The 20,763-nt window shown below is 45.1% G+C and overlaps 2 protein-coding genes across 2 annotated transcripts in view; both read left to right on the top strand.

The window, feature by feature from the left end:
* Nucleotides 1-732: 732 nt before the first annotated feature.
* LOC138808496 (glutathione S-transferase theta-4-like) lies at nucleotides 733-9,536 on the top strand. The gene is made up of 5 exons (XM_069994776.1): nucleotides 733-945; nucleotides 2,633-2,720; nucleotides 5,292-5,442; nucleotides 6,537-6,713; nucleotides 9,209-9,536. Exons 1-5 carry the CDS (start codon nucleotides 840-842, stop codon nucleotides 9,404-9,406), a joined length of 720 nt encoding a protein of 239 aa, XP_069850877.1. The 5' UTR covers nucleotides 733-839; the 3' UTR covers nucleotides 9,407-9,536.
* A 1,877-nt stretch (nucleotides 9,537-11,413) lies between these two features.
* Nucleotides 11,414-20,763, top strand: part of LOC138808343 (glutathione S-transferase theta-1-like) — a 10,981-nt gene continuing 1,631 nt past the window's right edge. The window contains exons 1-3 of the mRNA XM_069994448.1: nucleotides 11,414-11,576; nucleotides 13,050-13,137; nucleotides 15,580-15,730. Coding sequence (XP_069850549.1) covers nucleotides 11,465-11,576; nucleotides 13,050-13,137; nucleotides 15,580-15,730 — 351 coding nt within the window. The 5' untranslated portion in view covers nucleotides 11,414-11,464. The remainder of the gene's footprint in view (nucleotides 11,577-13,049; nucleotides 13,138-15,579; nucleotides 15,731-20,763) is intronic.

The following is a 20,763-nucleotide window of genomic DNA, read 5'->3' as shown; positions in this document are numbered from 1 at the left end:
GTACATTGTCAGGGGGTAACAAGTTCGACAAGAAATGCACTCATTACCTTACTTATGTAACTGTAACTCCTAAGTACATTACCTTAATAATAAAATTTAAATTTACATTTAAAAAAATTAAAAAAGAGTGCATCATCAGCCAAAACTCTGGCAAGCAAGCACACAGAACAGGCAGGCTTGCTCCCTTTTTAATCTCTAACCCATCAGACCCTGGTCCTCTGCTCACATTGGCTGGACTCAAGTTCAAGGGGGCAAAAGGATGTGGCTTAATCAACAGGATGTAACTAAAATCAAGGAACTTGTAACAGTATGTCCTAAGTAAAGTGGAGCAGGGCAAGAATGTAACTAAAATGTAATTAACAAGGGCTAAGCCATCTGACCAAAGAAGGCCTTTTCAGAAAAACAATTCTCACTAGATTAACAGAAATAAAGCAAACTACTTTGTTAAAAAGACTTTGAAAATCTCTTTGTCATGTTCTGCATTGAAGGTCTAGCACTGGGGATGCGCAGGTATGAACCCTTCCTTCTCAGATAGTACTTGTGAGACAGAACTATGTGACCCATGAATACACAGCAGCCCACCCACCCCACCCCTGCCAGCCTTTAGTCAAGGCTCTTCCCCGCCCCCCTAGATCTCCTCAGAATCCTTGCTGCTACTATGAGAATCCCAGGCTTCCTGGCCTCATGGCAACACCAAGGAAAATAAGAAGTTCTAGAATGGGCCGTCCTGGGCTCAGATCAGAGAGGACAACGGGGCCAGAGGCGCAGGCTAGACACAGCCGCAGGTTTGTGACTCGCCTGCTGAGTCAGTAAGGCCCATCAGGAGTCTCAGTGTGGGTATGGAGCTGTTCATGGACCTGTTGTCAGCACCCTGCCGAGCCGTCTACATCTTTGCCAAAAAGAACAACATTCCCTTTGAATTCCAGTTTGTAGATCTGCTCAAAGGTCAGTCCCTACTGCTACCTAGGCAGGCCTAGTCCTGGGAGGAAGCCCAAGGACCCAGGTATGGGCATTTCAGAGAAGTACAGGTACTAAGCAAAGGGGGAGAAAAGGTACCAAAGGTGTCAAGATTATCCAGGCTGCATCCCTCCTTGTCTAACAACAGTCCCTCCACTAGGAAGAAAAGCCTCTTTGAGAGTAAAGGGGAAGATTGTTAGGGGAAACCCAGCCAGGGCCCTTGTCATCATCTTGTGTGTTTTAGGGAATGGTGGTGGTCTTGCACTTCATTATCTGAAGAACCTCACAACCAGACTGCTAATGGTTGCAGTAATATGCGAGTATAGGTATTGTTCACTTTCTTCCCAGAATCAAATCTGCTCTGATGGTTGGGTATATCACCAGCCCAGTGGTAGACAGTTTGCATAGAATATTCCAGACCCTAAGTTCCATCCTCAGTACTGAAAATAAAATTATGTAGAATGCACACCTGCTATGGATCACACAGACCCCCATGTGAAGTTTAGTGTGTTAGGTTCTAGGCCCTCCTCTCCAAGCACAGAGGAGGCTCTAAAAGCTCAGAGTGAGACAGAAGCTTCAAGACTAGAAAAGGAGATGTAGAAGCTGCAGAAATGAATGAGGCAGGGGCTGGGAAGGTGGCTCAGTGGTAGAGTGCTTGCCTCACATGCATGAGGCCCTGGGTTCGATTCCTCAGCACCACATAAGCAGAAAAAGCAGGAAGTGGCACTGTGGCTCAAGTGGTAGAGCACTAGCCTTGAGCTGAAGAGCTGAGGGAGAGCACCCAGGCCTAGAGTTCAAGCCCCAGGACTGACAAAAAAAAGAAAAAGAAAAGGAAGAAAGAAAGAAAGAAAGAAAGAAAGGAAGAAAGAAAGAAAGAAAGAAAGAAAGAAAGAAAGAAAGAAAGAAAGAAAGAAAGATGAATGAGGTATAAATGCTACTCCCAGAAATGTTTCCATTTAGAAGCAGCTAGTCAAGGAAGAGTGAGAATTCCTTCCCCTTATAAAATTCTCTATTCATGCTAGGTGTCTGATTTCATATGCGGGGCTCCCCTTTTGGATTCCAGCTCTATTCTGGGCTTATGTTTTCTATGTGGCCAGCTTCAGCTGCCCTGCTTCCCTTAAAAGGAGGTACAGAAGCTGGGTGCTGATGGCTCATACCTGTAACTCTAGCTATTTATGAGGCTGAGATCTGAGGATTGAAGTTCAAAGCCAACCAAGACAGGAAAGTCTGTGAGACTCTTACCTCCAATTAACTACCAAAAAGTTCATAGTGGAACTGTGGCTCAAGTGATAGACCACCAGCTTTGAGTGGGAAAGCTAAGGGATAGCACCCAGGCCCTGAGATCAAGCCCCAGTACCAGAACAAAACAAGAGGCAGCGATAGAGTGAGGAGTGATGGAGTTGGAGACTGGAGACCTGTGGCTTTTGTGAGCCAAAAAGTTATCTTGGTGCTGGAGAAAAGAGATCAGCAACTCTGAGATAGAGGCAGGCGGGGAGGCAGAGAATCCGGATCTTGGTCTCTGTTTTGTCACTGACCTGGGGTGTGTCTTTCGAGGCCTCAGTTTCTTCCCTTCTTGGACAAAATAGAGAAGAAGTTATTTCTATCTCTGAGAGTCCAAGGTTTCTCTCTCTCCTGGAGTTTCCAGCAGCCCCAGAACTTCCCTGATCCCTCTCAGGTCACCATCACAGCAAGGAATACGTCGCAATCAACCCCTTAAGGAAACTGCCCAGCCTCAGAGACGGGAAATTCATCTTATCTGAAAGGTAAGGATCCTCACCATCTGTTTCTGCTCCTCCTGAGAGACCCAGTGGGAACTGACCTGCTAGCATTTACGACATTTGTTCATTTGCTTGCTTATTGGAGGTACTGGAGTTTGAACTTAGACCTTCAGAGTTGCTAGGCAGGCACCCTACCATTTGAACCAGGCTTACAACCCCTATTTGTTATTTATTGATTTATTTATTCTTTTATTGTCATTATTAAGGTGATGCACAGAGGGGTGGCCATGTCACAGACAGGTAATGAGTACAATATTACCCCTCTTATTTATTTTTTTAACACTGGAAAATTCCATGCATACACTAAAAAGAAGAACGAAGACTAACCAATAGTACAGTAAACCCACACACTCTTTTCCCAGCTCCAGTGGTTGTCCATTTGGGGTCAGTTTTTAAATTGTATTTTTTATTTTATTTTATTTTTTGTCTTTTGTGGGGCTTGAACTCAGGGCCTGGGCACTGTCCCTGAGCCTCTTTGTGCTCAAGGCTAGCGCTCTATCATGTGAGCCACAGCGTCACTTCTGGTTTTTGAGTGGATAATTGGAGATAAGAATCTCATGGGGACTTTTCTGCTGAGCTAGCTTTGAACCACAGTCCTCAGATCTCAGCCTCCTGAGTAGCTAGGATTACAGGCATGAGCCACTGGTGCCTGGCTGGGGTCTATATTGTATCACCCTGTTCCCTTTCCTTCTGGATACTCATCATTTTACTCAGAAATGTTTAGGAATGTACCTCTAAGAGATATGGACTTTAAAAATAAATCACCTCAATATCATTGACACCTACTAAAATTAGCATTATTTCCTAGATTTCACCAAATATCCAGTTTCCATTAAAAAGTCATTAACTAGCTCATAAATATTTCATTGGCAGTTGATTAGCTTAAATCAGGGATCCCAGAAGTTCTGAATAATACAGTTGTTTGATTTTCCTCTTAGGGCTGGCTTTCTTTATCTATAGTCTTGTGTTAGCCCATTTTTATCTCTATACTACAGCCTGGATAATTTATAAAGAATCAACATTGAACTTAGCTGAAAAGTCCATGAGCTGCTCTGTTTAGCATCTAGCCCTTTTCTCTGGGTCTTGGTGTGGCACAGAGTATCATGTGGAGGGACAGATCCAGCAAGACAGAAAACTTGTTTTTATAACAAAGCAACTCCATTGAAAAACCATTAATCCAACAATTGTTTTATTCATGAATGAATTGATTCATTCAGGAGGGCAGAGCCCTGAGGCCCCCATCACTTTTTTCTCTGCTGGTATTTGGGCTTGAATTCAGGGCCTCACCCTTTCACTAGGCTTGTTAGCTTAAGACAGGTACTCTACCATTTGGGCCATACCTCCACTTCCAGCTTTTTGCTGGTTAATTGAACATAAAAGTCCCTTTGTCTGCTTGGCATTTTTGTTATTCTTTTCTTTTCTTTTTTTTTTTTTTTTTTGGTGGGTCGTGGGCCAGAACTCTGGGCTTGGGCGCTGTCCCTCAGCTCTTCAACTCAAGGTTAGTGCTCTACCACTTGAGCCATAGCGCCACTTCCAGCTTTTTCTGCTTATATGGTGCTGAGGAATCGAACCCAGGGCTTCATGCATGCGAGGCAAGCACTCTACCACTCCACTTTCCCAGCCTCAACCCACTCACTTTTAATGGTCCCACCTTTTAAAAGTTCACAATGGGGAGGGGCTGGGAAGGTGGCTCAGTGGTAGAGCGCTTTCCTTGCATGCCTGAGGCCCTGGGTTCAATTCCTCAGCACCACATAAACAAAAAGAAAAAAGCCTGAAGTGTGCTGTGGCTCAAGTGGTAGAGCACTAGCCTTGAGCTGAAGAGCTGAGGGACAGCGCCCAGGCCCAGAGTTCAGGCCCCACGACTGGACCCAAAAAAAAAAGTTCACAATGGGGATTAAATTTCGACCTAAGTTTTGGTGTGAACAACCAAACAATAGCACTCTCTTCTCCTCTAGATGTTTATTGATGCTGAAGTTTAAGAAACTGAATCTGTTGTCTTTGGGAATTTTCTACTTTACCCAGCAATCAGCAAGCCTGGGGCATTCCCCTAAAGTCTGTCTCTGTCACTCTCGCCTCCCCACCCCCCAATCCTTGAGACCTCTGCCCTCCCTTACCCCTTCCTTTGAGTTGGATTGGCTATCTTGGTCTCCCAGTGGTCCATCTGCTTTTTCCATTCAGCATTTGGTCCCTTTATTATCTCTGACCATTTCTTTTCTCTTCACTTACCTCATCCTCTTTCTGGTGATACTTACTCTCCATTCTCCAAATTCATCTCCTCTTACTCTAGTATCTTGCTATATGTTCCCTGTCTAGACTTCCGTTTCTTATGCTGTCCACTGACTCCTGCTCCCATCCTGCCCTTGATGACTCTAAGACTGTTAGTTTGGAAGAAGTCTTTCCCAGGGACCTCTGGGCAACTTCTCCTGGAGGAATGTAGCACATAGAGCCTGCCTATAGCTAGAGGCATTAGCAAGTTGGGCCCAAGCTGTGATGGAGTGATTGTTGTCAGGATCTTTGGAAGAAAAGAGCAGTAGTTCTGACCTGTTCTTTCTGCAGTGTGGCCATCCTCTTCTATCTCTGCCGCAAGTACAGTGCACCTTCCCACTGGTACCCACCGGACCTGTATAATCGTGCCCGTGTTGATGAGTTCATGGCCTGGCAGCACACAGCCATTCAGCTGCCGATGAATAAGATACTCTGGTTCAAGGTGAGAAGGGCCTTGTCTGGAGTTTAGGGATAAAGTAACAAGGGAGTAAGGAAGTTTGGAGTCTAGTCCTGGCCTTGCTCTCTAGTTGTGAGCTCAAGCTGTCAGAGCATCATTTTCTCTGCTTCCTCACCTGCCTGCCTTATGGCATTGATGGGAGTGTGGCATGAACCATTGGGTGTGAAAGAATTTTATTAAGACAAGGAGAAAGGTACCCAAAAAGGGCTCAAGTGACTCAAGATAGAATTCAAGAAATTTCATTCTGAACTATAGAATATTAGTGTCAAGGGTCCACAGAGAATAAGTTAGGAGATATAAATAACTAGCACATATGTCCCTATTCTAACTCTATTCCTGTGTCTTAGTCTGCATCTGGTTGCTATGACAAAATTCCAGAGGCCGGTTTAACTTTAAAAAAAAAAAAAGAGGCTTATTTAGCTCACTGTTTTGGAGGCTGAAAATCCAAACATAGTATAGGCTCTGGTGAGGGCCATCACAATTGGAGCAAGTTAAAGAGGGACCAAAGTGGGCTGAGGTATAGCTCAGTGGCAAAATGCTTGCCTAGCAAGTGCAATGTCCTGGGTTTCATCCTCAGTACCAAAAAAGAAAATTACAAAGCATAATGAGAAAAGGAAGCCAGAAAGTAGAAGAGGAGCCAGTTTTGCTATAACAATTTTCTCTCATTAGAATTAACTTGCTGTCCCATAAGAACTACTTTAAACTCTTCTAAAGATAGTATGCCCAGTGACCTCTTATTGAATTTGACTTCTTATATAACCCACTGGGTAGGTGGGGGGGGGGGGGACTGAGTTTCTAACCCATGAACCCTTGAGGGACATATTCAAACCACATCTAATCCATAGCCACCTATTACAGACATCACTAGTCAATCACAGGATTCATTTTTGTTGAGATCTCAAAATCCTTCTGAATACACAGTGCCAGGAAATGTCTACTAACGAAAACTGGCCAAAATGTGAAACAACTTACATCCTTGAAACTGTCCACTCTATATCTAGCTGACAGGATGGTGGAGGTCTAGAAGCTCAAATGGGATGGGGTATAGCCTTCTTTTTTTTTCTTCCCCACCTGGCCAGTTGCTGATTCCAATGATCACGGGTGAGAAAGTCCCTGATGAGAGGACAAACGACGTACTGGAAGATGTGAAGAAAAGCCTTTTACAATTCGAGGAGAAATTTCTGCAGGACAAAATGTTCATCACTGGGGACCACATTTCACTGGCTGACTTGGTGGCCTTGGTGGAGATGATGCAGGTGTGAGATGAAGTAGTTGGTGCGCAGAGGCAGATGTTTCTGAGATCAGTGGGAATATAACTTAAGGATAGACTAGTGAAGTAGGAAGGGAGGCAAAAAGTTGTGTCCAGGTCTGGGTGCCTGAACTCCATCTTGAGGCAATGGGAAGAAAGGGCAGAAGGTTTTGAATCAGGGAGGAGAGTGATCATCTGTCTGTGTATATGTGTGTGTGTGAGGGCAAATGTGCACATGTGCGCCTGTCTGCCAGGACTGAGGCTTAAACTCAGAGCCTGGGCGCTGTCCTTTAGCTTTATCTGCTTAAGGAGAGTCCTCTAGCATTTGAGCCACAGCTTTACTTTAAGAATTTTGCTGGTTAACTGGAGAGAGAAGAGTTTCACAGACTTTACTTCCTGAGCTTGAACTCAGGGTCTGGGTGCAGTTCCTGAGCTTTTTCTGCTCAAGGCTAATGCTCTATCACTTGAGCCATAGTTCTACTTCTGACTATTTGGGTGCTTAATTGGAGATAAGAGTTTCATGGCATTTCCTGCCTAGGCTAACATAGAAACAAAATCCTCACATTTCAGCCTTTGAGTAGCTAGGATTATAGGCGTGAGCCAGTGGTGTTCATCTTGGGGATGGAAATTATACTGAAATCCTGATTTCCTCAAGTAAATATGGTGGTGAGATCCTTTGATCTTAGACTCCTGAGTAGCTAGGATTGCTGGAGTGAGCCACTGGCACTGGCTCTGATTTTCTAATCTTGACAAGGATTCTAAGGTGTGGGGAGGAGGTAGAGGGTGAACCTGAGATGCAGAGAACATCATATTTCTCTGTTCATTCACCAGGACCCCAGATGCCTTTTCCTTCTAGTGGACTCACCAGGAAATAGAGGCTTCTGGCCTTGCCTTTTCTTACCCCAGAACTTCAGACAGGGCAGCTGGTTCTGAGGACTATTCACTATGCACCTAGGGATGGAACTTTTGCAAGGTTTTTATAAGCCCAGGAGGGTAGCTAGTTTTGACCTAGCTGGTGTATACAGGCAAGATGGCCACTTTGGGATACTAGCCAACGTCTTGAGAGGCCAACCATAGTCTGTGGCCAATATGTAATGTGGCCACTTTGGTCCTCTGCAGTACAGAGAAGCACCAGGACAAACTATTCCAGCCTGGCCCATACTCTTTCTATGTCACTCAACTCTTGGGCCACCTGAACATTTCAGGTGTGTATTTCTTTGTGTGTGTGTGTGTGTGTGTGTGTGTGTGTGTGTGTGTGTGTGTGTGTGTGTGTGTGTGTCCGTGTCTGTGTCTGTGTACGTGCATATGTGTGTATGCCATTATTGGAGCTTGAATTCAAGGCCTTCGCACCCTCTCTTGGCTTTTTTCACTTAAGGCTGGCACTCTACCACTTAAGGCACACCTCCACTTTCAACTTTTTTTCTGGTTAGTTGTAGATAAGAGTCTTAGGGACTTTTCTGCCTGCACTTCTTAATCCTAAAACCTCAGCCTCCTAAGTGGCTAGAATTACAGATATTAGTCATCAGCATTGGGTACTTTTTTTGGGGGGGGAGGGACTGGTACTGGGGCTTGAACTCTGGGTCTGGGTGCTATCCCTTAGCCTATCTGCTCAAGATTGGTGCTCTACCACTTGAACCAAAACTCTACTTCTAGCTTTTGGGTGGTTAATTGGAGATAAGAATCTCATAAACTTCCCTGCCAAGGCTAGCTTTGAACTGTGATTCTCAGAACTCAGCCTCTGGAGTAGCTAGGATTAGAGAAGTGTGAGCCCCTGGCACCTGGCAGAGTATATATTTTAATTAATTAATTAATTAATTAATGCATGCATGCCTGTCCTGGGGCTTGAACTCAGGGCCTGGGCACTGTCCCTGAGCTGCTTTGCTCAAGGCTAGCACTGTACCATTTGAACCACATCACCACTTCCAGCTTTTTCTATTTATGTGGTACTGAGGAACTGAATCCAGGGCTTCATGTGTGCTAGACAAGCACTCTACCACTAAGCCACTTTCCCAGCACAGAGTTTGTATTTTTTCAGGAGACAGCTGAACTATGAGTCAGCCAGCTAGCTGAATCTCCTTTTTTTATCCTTTGTGCTTTATCATTGAAGGATATTCTATATGTAGATGGCCGTGGGGTGGGAGGGAGACTTAGTTCCTCTCACACATACTCCCTTGAACACAAGGGGCTTCCCTGGAAGAAGGCAAAGATCCATGGAAGATTTTTCAGGCTGGAGAAGTGGCAACCATTTTAGGCCAGGTGTCACCTCAGAGAGAGGTTTGAGATCCTTGGAATAAGACTAGTGATCAACAACCCTGGAGGTTTCTGGGTCCTCCATACAACCCAACATCTAATTATACACTTCGGATTCTTAGCCAAGCCCCAATTTCAACAGATGGCTAACTCTTTGGAGGCTGTTAGAGAGGTCCCCTGAGGCTATAGGAGATGACCTGAGTGGGAGGTGGTACCCAGGTTAAGCACATTTTCCTCTCTGTCTATCCACAGCCCATGGGAGGAAAACATAATGTCTTCCTCAACAGTCACAAGTTGGCCGAATGGCGTATGCGTGTAGAGCTGGCCATTGGATCTAACCTCTTCTGGGAGGCTCATGACCGGTTGACACAGTTGGCAGAATGGGACTGTTCAACACTGGATCCAATGGTCAAGGAGAAGATCCGTGGGTTTCTGCGGAAGTACAAGTGACCCAGAAGCAATGGATCCAACAGGGCCTGGCTGGCTCAGCCCTTTGAGCCTCTTCCTGTAAGGGAGACCTTAAAAAGCAACTCTGTTCCTTGGCCTAATAAAGAAGTGGAACAACCAGCATGACTGTGAAGTCAGGGATAGTTAATATAAGCAGAGATCTTATAGCCACTCAGAAGGCCAAGATCTGAGGATTGTGGTTCAAAGCCAGCCTAGGTAGGAGAGTGTGTAAGACTCTTATCTCCAATAAACTACTAAAAAAAGAAAGGCTGGTGGCTTATGGCTACAATCCTAGCTACTCAGAAGGCTGGGATCTGAGGATCATGGTTCAAAGCCAGCCTGGGCAGGAAAGCCCATGAGACTCTTACCTCCAATTAACCACTAGAAAATTGGAAGTGCTGTGACTCAGAGTAGTAAGAGTGCTAGCCTTGAGAGAAAAAGCTCAGGGACTGTGCTCAGGCTCTGAGTTCAAGCCCCACTACACACACACACACACACACACACACACACACACACACACACACACACACACACACACACACACACACACACACACACACACACACACAGAGTCAGAAATGGAGCTGTGGCTCAAGTGGTAGTGTTAGCCTTGAGCAAACAGAAACTCAGGGACAGAACCCAGGCCCTGAGTTTAAGCCCCAGGACTAGCACTATATATGTGTGTACATATGTGTGTGTGTGTGTGTGTGTGTATGCGTATATATATATATATATATATATAAACGTGTATGTACATATACACAGATATACACACACATATGCAGAGAGCCTGATGTGGGAGCAGGTAGTCATCTTGGATCCTCTCTGTTTCCAGAAAGTAAATATTAAGCCAGCCACTAGTAGTTCACCCCTTAATTTTAACTACTCAGGATCCCAGAATTGAGATGTTAGCTAGGTCAGGAATGTCTGAGACTTATCTCCAATTAATTACCAAAATAGCCAGAGGTGGGTTGAAGTACAAAAAGCTCAGGGACAGCACCTACACACTGAGTTCAAGCTCCAGTATAGGCTCCTCTGGCCTCCCTCAAAAGAGAGGTTTGAAAGGGGTTGCTGTGACCCTACCACACTATGAGGACACAACAAGGAAATGCTATCTTCGAAGCAGAGAGTGAGTCTTCAGTAGACACTGAATTGGCTAAAGGATCTTGGGACTCACTAGCCTCCCAAAGTGTGAGCAAGAATGTTTATTGTTACCCTGGCGCTGTCGGTGGCTCATGCCTATAATTCTAGCTACTCAGGAGGCTGAGATCTGAGGAACGTGGTTCAAAGCCAGCCCCAGCAAGAAAGTCCGAGAGACTCTAATCTCCAATTAACCACCAGAAAACTGGAAGTGGTGGTGTAGCTCAAGTGGTAGAGCACTGGACTTGAGCTGAAAAGCTCAGGGACAGCCAGCAGGCCAGAGTTCAAGCCCCACAACTGGGGGAAAATAAAAAAAAAGAATGTCTATTGTTTACAAATGACTCCATGGATAGGATATTATGTAACAGCCTACTTAAGACTAAACCCTCTAGGGAATGTGATTCAGAGACTAGCACTGTCCAGAGCAGGAAAATCACCATCTATTTCCTGCCAGTGCTTTTGGAGTGATCACAAAATGCTGAAAATGCATTGAAGCTTTACCCCCTGCTTGGCACCAGGATCTTTGGAGAGTTGGTAGAGGATAGATTCTCCAGTCAGACTTCCTGGGTCTATCATCATCGTGTAGTGTTTGTTTCCCCACCTGTAAAATGGGGATAGTTGGAAATTCTGACACTCACAGAGACAAGAATATGCCTTGAAGACATTATGCAAAATCAAATAAACCAGTCACTGAGACTAGGACCTCTTTGTATCTCCCTTGCATCCTGCAGGGAAAATGATCTCTGATGTGCTAGGGCTGAGACTCCAGAAACTCCACTCCTTCCCTGGTGGTCAAAATGCAGTCAGAAAGTGTCCCAGAGCTTGGGGCCTCCCAATAGGGTGTGGCCACAGCTGGACTGATCCCAGCCCCTAGCCAGCAGCCTGAGTTTTGGTTGTGTGTCTCTGGTTCTCTCTCCAACCATGGGCCTGGAACTCTACCTGGACCTGCTGTCCCAGCCCTGCCGCGCCATCTATATCTTCACCAAGAAGAATGGCATAACCTTCCAGCAGCACACTGTGGAGCTGCTCAAAGGTGGGTTGGGAGGCCCGAGGAGAGGAGGGTCAGACTGGGAAGCAAAAAGCTTAGGGGATTTCTTCTAGTGCCACCTACTTTCTGAAGCCTTTGCTGATCTGATTTGGAGACAAAATGAGAAAGGTGAACCATCAGGTAGATACAAGATTCAAGATGATTCCCCCACACCTTTCTGTTGCTTGGAACGAACAAGGGCTCAGCTGAAGAGAAAGGAGGAGGAGGGGCATGAAAAGAGAAACAGGGAGGACAGGAAAAGAGAAGCCTAGACCAGCACAATTGGGTGTGGCCTGGGCCTCCGGAGAAGAGGTGGTGGGAGAAGACGGGCTAGAGGATCAAGTGTACAGACTGACAGCCAGGCTGCTCCTTGGTGGTCTGCTGTGCTTAGGTTACTGGCTTTCTAGTCAAGGTCTGGCTTTCCAGTCATGCACTTCTGCCCTATGCTAGTTCTGATGATCTACCCCTTTGTTCCTCTAGCTTGCCTCTTTCCTCAGTTATCCTACTGGGGAGGGCAGCTGCCCCCATGAAATTTCTAGAAACAGGAGCTCCCTTTACCCCCAAGGCAGGGCTTGGTGAACTCTGGACTATAAGCCCAGGATGTTTGTTTGTTTGGCAGGCTGCCTAGGTCCCGAAAGGACACAGCTGGAGGGGGTAGGCGAATCAGAGTGGTAGGAGGGGATGGCAGCTGATTGGGGGGGTAGAATGGGGTGGCAGCAGTTGGCAGCAGAATGCCCATCTTGATGCTGCTGGATAGGAGAATGGACACTACTTAGCTAAACTTTCTACTCAGTGCACCTGCCACCATGGTGGGCCCTCTACAGCCTTTGTGCCTTTGACTTTCTGTTTACTCCTCTATCAAAACTTCATAGCTCCCATCCTGTTTCTGCTCACCACCTTCCTTATAGCCCACAGAGATTGCCTTTGGCTAATAGGACTGAAGAGAGGGCCCCAGGGTCAAGGGGATATCCAAGTTTGCTGCCAAATACAGGGATGCAGCAGACAGTTCCTAGGGGAAGGATCTACCCAAGGGAGGGTAATGAGAGGGTGACCAGGAGGCAAGAGAGAAAAGGCAATTGTGTATGACTTTGAGGAGCTTCCAACGGACCCAAGGGTAATGGGAAGTCCCTGAGCACAGAACAAAGCTGCAGTGAGACAAGTATTCTCAGTGTCTCTATGGTTGCATCTGTGGGAGCAATAAAAGCTACGCATATAAGCCCAAACGAAGGCTTGAGTCTCAGAGGTCTCTGTGTCTCTCAGAACTGTAAGTGAGGCAAGTCTCTTAATGAGGCAAAGAGTGTGGATGTTTATTTTGCACCAGAGCATCCCACACCCCTTCTCCCATAATAGCCCACAGCCTTTCCCATTCCAGTAACCAGTGGGGAGAGGAGTCATGAATTTGGGAACTGGGAGTGGGCTAGACTACACAGAATACTTGGTTATTCTACTCCCAACTCTCTCATGCGGGGCTATCTGCAGGCCAGCACCTCAGTGATGCCTTTGCCCAGGTGAACCCCCTGAAGAAGGTGCCAGCCATGAAGGATGGGGACTTCATCTTGACTGAGAGGTAATCAGGACTATGGATGCTGATACCATCTGGCCCTGCCTGTTACAAAGAAACTAAAGTGCTCAGAGGCTAAAGGCTCCTTGGCCATTCCACAGAAAGTTGGGCCTGGGGAGATGGGAATGTGGCTTAGTGGTAGAGCGCTTGCCTAGCATGCACCAAGCCCTGGATTTGATTCCTTAGTACCACATCCACAGAAAAAAAAAACAGAAGTGGCTCAAGTGGTAGAGTGATAGCCTTGAGCAAAAGGAGCTCAGGGATAGCACCCAGACTGAGTTCAAGCCCCAGGATTGGAAAAAGAAGGAGGAGGAGGAGGAGGAGGAGGAGGAGGAGGAGGAGGAGGAGGAGGAGGAGGAGGAGGAGGAGGAGGAGGAGGATGAGGAGGAGAGGAGGAGGGGGGGAGGAGGAGGGGGAGGAGGATGAGGAGGAGAGGAGGAGGGGGGGAGGAGGAGGGGGAGGAGGAGGGGGAGGGGGAGAGGGAGGGGGAGGAGGGGGGAGGAGGGGGGGAGAGGGAGGGGGAGGAGGAGGAGGAGGAGGAGGAGGAGGAGGAGGAGGAGGAGAAGGAGAAGGAGAAGGAGAAGGAGAAGGAGAAGGAGAAGGAGAAGGAGAAGGAGAAGAAGAAGAAGAAGAAGAAGAAGAAGAAGAAGAAGAAGAAGAAGAAGAAGAAGAAGAAGAAGAAGAAGAAGAAGAAGAAGAAGAAGAAGAAGAAGAAGAAGAAGAAGAAAAGAAGAAAAGAAGAAGAAGAAGAAGAAGAAGAAGAAGAAGAAGAAGAAGAAGGAGAAGAAGAAGGAGAAGAAGAAGGAGAAGAAGAAGGAGAAGAAGAAGGAGAAGAAAAGAAGAAGAAGAAGAAGAAGAAGAGAAGAAGGAGAAGAAGAGAAGAAGAGAAGAAGGAGAAGAAGGAGAAGAAGGAGAAGAAGGAGAAGACGGAGAAGAAGGAGAAGAAGGAGAAGAAGGAGAAGAAGGAGAAGGAGAAGGAGAAGGAGAAGGAGAAGGAGAAGGAGAAGGAGAAGGAGAAGAGGAAGAAGAAGAAGAAGAAGAAGAAGAAGAAGAAGAAGAAGAAGAAGAAGAAGAAGAAGAAGAAGAAGAAGAAGAAGAAGAAGAAGGAAGAAGAAGAAGAAGAAGAAGAAGAAGAAGAAGAAGAAGAAGAAGAAGAAGAAGAAGAAGAAGAAGAAAGAAGAAGAAGAAGAAGAAGAAGAAGAAGAAGAAGAAGAAGAAGAAGAAGAAGAAGAAGAAGAAGAAGAAGAAGAAGAAGAAAAGAGGAGGAGGAGGAGAGAAGAGGAGGAGGAGGAGAGAAAGTTGGGGCTGGAACCCACGCCTCTGCCTGTCTGCTATTGCAATTCATCAGGCAGTGTTGAAATATCAGGCCATCTGAGGTTGGTCTGAATGCCAGAGGATGAGAGTAGATACAGACTGGCATGATCCACAGATCATCCAGGCTCCGCTTGGATGCCATCTCCTCCAAGAAACTCTCCCTAGTCCTCTGACTAGAAACAACCACTTGACACTTGATGAGTCACTCTTACAGAATATTGTCTGGTCAACAAGGTGAATTTGATTATTTACTAGCTTCAGAAAGCCTCTCATCTCAAAAAAAGAAAAAAAAAAAAAGAAAGAAAGCCTCTCATTGAAAGACCCCAGACTCACTGGGATACTTTCTTCAATGGGAGGGCACCCCAAGAACCAAGACTCCAAGCCAGCAGCTGCAATAAGCAAGAGGAGTTTATTTGGCGTTTGCACAAAGGGGCTCTCTGTCCAGGGCAGACAGGAAGCCCCGAGCAGCGGTTACAGGCACTTTTAAAGACAAAAACCACAAGATTAGCATAAGACCCTAGGTTCCCCAGGATTGGCTCAGTTTACTACACGGGGAAGTTTATAACACTCTCTGTAATAAAACAATTGGCACGGATGATCAAATGGAGATAGTCACTCTGGGAGATAAGGGTTAGGGAGTTTACGGAGTTACAGACTTGTGATTAATTAACATTTGGCCTAATTTGCTGGGCTCACCAGATGGCCCTGATCTTGAGCCCCCTAAACTGGGAATTTCTACACAGGAATGCAGAGGAACATACTCTTTGTTCCTTATCTTGGGTCCCATTTGGCCACCTGGGGAATTTACTTGTTAGCTCTTTATTTACAACTACAGAGCTTGTCCCAGGGCCGACATCTAGACTCCAAAACTTTTTATTTATCACCAGAGAGGGGAAAGGTCAGAGCTAGTGCAAGCAAGTTTACAGAAGCAAACCAGCAGTTAGCATTTGTAAAAATATAACTCTAATTTTTAATCTTTCACTCATCTCTGTCATCAAGAGTAAATCCCTTCCCCTTTCAAAGATTGCTTTCTCTGTTTGGAAAATGAAGGCAGGTTGTTAGGAAGATCAAGTCCCTAGTTCTTCATTTACCCATTATGATGTTCTCCCCACCCCCACCCCAACACCCACACAGTGTGGCCATCTTGCTCTACCTGGCACATAAATATAAGGTTTCAGACAACTGGTACCCTCAGGACCTGCAGGCCCGTGCCCGTGTGGATGAGTACCTGGCATGGCAGCATACAACCCTGAGGAGAAACTGCCTCCGGGCCTTGTGGCATAAGGTGAGTTTGGAAAGGTGGGAGGGATAGTCAGGGGCTCAGGCAACATTAATTCTTTTCAATTTGGATCTTCTTCCTCTTTTCTCCTCCTCTTTTCTCTTCCTCCTCTTTTTTTCTCTTTCTCCTCCTTTTTCTCCTCCGCCTCTTCCTCCTTCCAATATTGGAATTTGAATTCAGAGTCTTGCACTTGCTAGGCAGATGCTCTATAACTGAGCCATGCCTCCAGTCCTATTTACTACTGTTTTTGACTTCGCCAGTCCTTCTGTTATTTCCTGGGTTTCTGTGAAGCCCATCTAATATATTCTTTATTTGAGATAGGTATTTTTCATTTCTAGAAATTCCATTTGATCATTTTTACAGAGTTCCATTTCTCTTCTGAGATTTGCCCATTTTTTTCTTTAAAAAACATTTATCTTTTGTTAACTAATTTTAACACGAATTTTCTGTGGTTCTGTTTCTATTGATTTTTTCCTATTGATTATGGGTCATATTTTCCTCCTAATCCTCCTCTTCCTCCTAATTCTCTTCTTCCTCTTTTTCCTCTTCTTCTTCCTCCTCTTCTTCTTCCTTCCTCTCCTCTTCTGCCATCTCTTCTTCTTCCTCCTTTTTCCTTTCTTTTTTTCTTGTTGTGGGGCTTGAACTCAAGGTCTGGCCACTGTCCATGAGATTTTGTACTCAAGACTAGTGATCTACATCTTGTGCCACGGCTCTACTCCTAATTTTTTGGTGGCTAATTAGAGACAAGCGTATCACAAAATTTCCTGCCCAGGCTGGTTTCGAACTGTGATCCTCTCAGATTTCAGCCTCCTTGAGTAGCTGGGATTACTGGCATGAGCCAGTATCCAGTGTCTGGTTACTTTCCTGCTGCTGTACATGTTTCATAAGTTATTATTGTGTACCAGATGTTGTATATAAAAGAAGAGTAGACATTGAAATACTTTGAGCTGGAGGTGTGGCTCCATTGGAGTGTCTACCTCGCAAGCACATGTCCTATAAATTCAAGTACCACCACAAACAACAACAACAACAAACCTGGCCATTCAAGAGACTGAGATCCTCAGATCAAGGTACAAAACTGGCCTAGGCAGGAATGTCTATGAGGCTTTTATATCCAACTAACCAGCAAAAAGCTGGAAGTGGGGATGTAGATCAAGTGGTAGAGGCCTAGCCTTGAGCCAAAAAACTTAAGAAACAGTGTCCAAGCCCTGAGTTTGCCTCAATACCAGCACACACACTCAAATAAAATAAAATAAAATAAAATAAAATAATCAAAAAAAATACCAGCACACACACACAAAAAAAGAATGAAAAAGAAAAATGTTGGGTGCTGGTGGCTCACACTTAATCCACTACTCAGGGAGTGAGCTCTGAGGATCTCAGGTCAAAGCTAGACTGGGCAGACAAATTTTATCTCCAATAAACCACAATAAAGTTGAAAGTGGAGGTAGGACTCAAGTGGTAGAATCCCAGCCCTGAGCTTAAAAACTAAGCAGTAGTGCAAGGCTCTGAGTTTAAGCCCTAGTAAGCAAATAAAAGTACATACTTTGTGGGAAATGACCCATGCAACTTGTAGGCAGGGACAGAAGGAAAATGGGGGAATGCAAAGGGGTGGCCTTGTTCATAAAAGGAAATGTACTCCAAGCCGGGCACTGGTAGCTCATGCCTGTAATCCTAGCTACACAGGAGGCTGAGATCTGAGGATCGTGGTTCAAAGCCAGCCCAGGCAGAAAAAGCTGTGAAACTCTCATCTCCAATAAACCACCAGAAAACAGAAGTGGCACTGTGGCTCAAGTGGTAGAGCACTAGACTTGAGCTGAAGAGCTGAGGTACAGTGTTCAGGCCCAGCATTCAAGCCCCATGACCAACCAAAAAAAGAAAAGAAAAGAAAAGAAATGTGCTCATTAACTGACTTAAGAAATGGTTACCATCTGGGCACTGATGGTTCATGCCCACAATCCTAGCTACTCTGGAGGCTGATATCTGAGGATTGCCGTTAGAAGCCAGCCAGAACATAAAAGTCCCCGTGAGACTCTCATCTCCAATTAACCACTCAAAATCCAGAAGTAGCACTGTGGCTCAAGTTGTAGAACACTAGCCTGAGCACAAAGAGGCTCAGGGACAGTACCCAGACCCTGAATTCAAGCCCTACAACCAACAAAAAATGAAAAATAAAAAAAGAAATGGTAACCCCTCTATATAATACCTTAATAACTAAAACTAAAAACTAAAAAACAGATATCTCAAGACATCTCAACAAAACTTCCCCTGTTCAATGATTGATTCCATTTGTTCAGTTGTTTACATTCAGGTCTAGGTTTATGGTTCAAAACTCAAGCAAACTTTCACTGTTCTATTATATTTATGCTACATTATCCCCTTAAAATTTTGTATGTCTTACCTATCCAATTTCTGCACAAGTATAATACTTAACAGTAAAAGTCCTGGCTCAAGACTTTGATATGATAGCCAATGCCTAACAGAATATGAAAAAAATTAAACTTCATAGTGAAATCTAGGGACACTTGGCCTAAAAAGTTCTCTTGCCCCTGAATGTGGCTAAAATAATTTGCACTGACTCCTCCCTCCACCATGAGACCGGACCAAACTAATCTAACCTGGCACCAAGACTTCAAAATAACTTATCAGTGATGTTTCCATAGAAATATCTGGTGAAAGGAGTAAACACAAAACTTATTGGTACCAAAATGGAGTTACTTAAGTCAATCTAACAAAATGGAGTCAAGAGAGGCCATGAAAAAGGAGCACTCATGTATCTTTGTCTTTCTTTTCTTTTCTTTTTTCTTTTTTTTTTGCCGGTTGTGGGGCCTGAACTTTCCGTCTGGGCGCTGTCCCTCAGCTCTTCAGCTCAAGGCTAGCGCTCTCCCACTTGAGCCACAGCGCCACTTCTGGCTTTTTCTGCTTATGTGGTACTGAGGAAATGAGCCCTGGGCCTCATGCATGCAAGGCAAATACTCTACCACTGAGCTACCTTCCCAACCCACGTGTCCATTCTTATCATTGTTGTTAGTGGTGGTGGTTGTGGAGCTTGAACTCAGGGCTGGGACACTGTCCCTGAGCTGCTTTGTGCTCAAGGCTGGCATTCTACTACTTGAGCCACAGCACCACTTCTAGATTTTGAGTGGTTATAAGAGTCTCATAGGGACTTTTCTGGCCAGGTTGGCTTCAAGCTGTAATCCTCAGATCTCAGATTTCTGACTACAGGTGTGAGCCACCAGCGACTGGCTTGTTTTTTGTAGGTGTTTTTTTTTTTGGGGGGGGGGAGGAGACTTCTTTTTTGGTTAGTGTAATCAAACACCTGAGGTTATTACCTTATAAAGAGAATGTTTATTTTGGCTCACAGCCAAAGAGTATTTTGGCTACCAGCACCTGGCTTAAAATGTGTTTTAAACTCTTCTCTACCTCCAAAAAAATCTTTCTAGTTGCTTATAGTGTAAGGCATTCTGATTTTAAATTCAGGAGAAAGAAGCTATCAAATAAAACAGCTACTTTAGTAATAGCATTTTAGTCAACAATGGGTTACACAAGTGATAAAGGTATAAGCGAGCTGAAAAATTGTGGCCACCTAGTAACACTAGGCATTGTAATATCACAGGTTAGTGTATTACACATGTGTTGCATGTGTGTGCAAAGATATAAAAGTATAACAATGCTCCAGGCACTAGAAGCTCACACCTATAATCCTAGCTACTCAGGAGGCTGAGATCTGAGGATTGAAGTTCAAAGCCAGCCTGGGCAGGAAAGTCCATGCGATTCTTATTGCCAATTAACTTACAAAAACCTGGAAATGGAGCTGTGGCTCAAGTGGTAGAGCACTAGCCTTGAACAAAATAGCTCAGGGACAGAGCCCAGGCCCTGAGTTCAAGCCCTAGACCAGCACATGTGCATGCACACATGCGTGCATGCACACACCAACACAAGTTGCTATACAAGTATAGCAATGCAACTATGTACAGTACATTGACTTGAAATGATAATATCTTATTTTAGAGTGGACTCTTTCCTTATTAAAAAAAAAAAGTTTGCTGTAGTTGGGCATGGCCAGTGTCTCATGCCTGTTATCCTAACTACTGAGATCTTGAGGATCACAGTTTGAAGCTAGCCTAGGCTGGAAGTCTGTGAAACTTCTTTGGGGGATCAGTTGTGGGGCTTGAATTCTAGGCCTGGGCACTATCCCTGGGCTCTACAGCTCAAGGTGAGCGCTCTACCACTTGAGCCACAGTGCCACTTCTGGTTTTTCTGGTGGTTTATTGGAGATAAGAGTCTCTCAGCCTTTCCTGCCCGAGCTGGCTTTGAACCATGATCCTCAGATCTCAGCCTCCTGAGTAGCTAGGATTATAGGTGTGAGCCACTGGTGCCCGGCTCTGTGAAACTTTTAACTCCAATTAACCACCAAAAAGCGAGACGTAACTGGGTGCTAAGGGCCCATGCCTGTAATCCCAGCTACTCAGGAGGCTGAGATTTAAGGATCAAGGTTTAAAGCTAGTCAAGGCAGAAAAGTCTGTGAGACTCTCCAATTAATCCCAGAAAAAAAAGCAGCTCAAGTGGTAGAGCAAAAGAAGCACACAGAGTTCAAGCCCTAGCACTGGCAAAAAGAAAAGCTAGAAGTGGAGCTGTAGCTCAAGTGGTAGCTAAAGAATAGTGCCCAGCCCTGAGTTCCAGCCTCAGTAGCCCCTCCAAAAGAAAGTTTACTGTGAATAGTTTGCTGTGTTCTATTCCAGCAGCCTCATACATCTTGAGTTTACTGTGTTTTGATTGTACAAAGATGAAATAATCTCACTGTCATCATGAAATGACATGATTTTAGTTTGTTGGCTAGTTTCTAATTCCACAATATTAGATCCATTGTTGAGGTCCCTATTTGAGTCATTTTCAAAGAGATTGTGTGTGTGTGTGTGTGTGTGTGTGTGTGTGTGTGTGTGTGTGTGTGTGTGTGTGTGTGTGTTGGTACTTGGGCTTGATTGAACTCAAGGCTTGATTGAACTTGGCTTTTTCCATTCAAGACTAGTGCTGAGCCA

The sequence above is a fragment of the Dipodomys merriami genome, unplaced genomic scaffold (assembly GCF_024711535.1).
Source record: "Dipodomys merriami isolate MVZ:Mamm:240054 unplaced genomic scaffold, mDipMer1.0.p SCAF_45, whole genome shotgun sequence".
In the NCBI taxonomy this organism is placed as follows: Eukaryota; Metazoa; Chordata; class Mammalia; order Rodentia; family Heteromyidae; genus Dipodomys; species Dipodomys merriami.
This window is presented reverse-complemented; position numbering and strand designations above follow the sequence as displayed.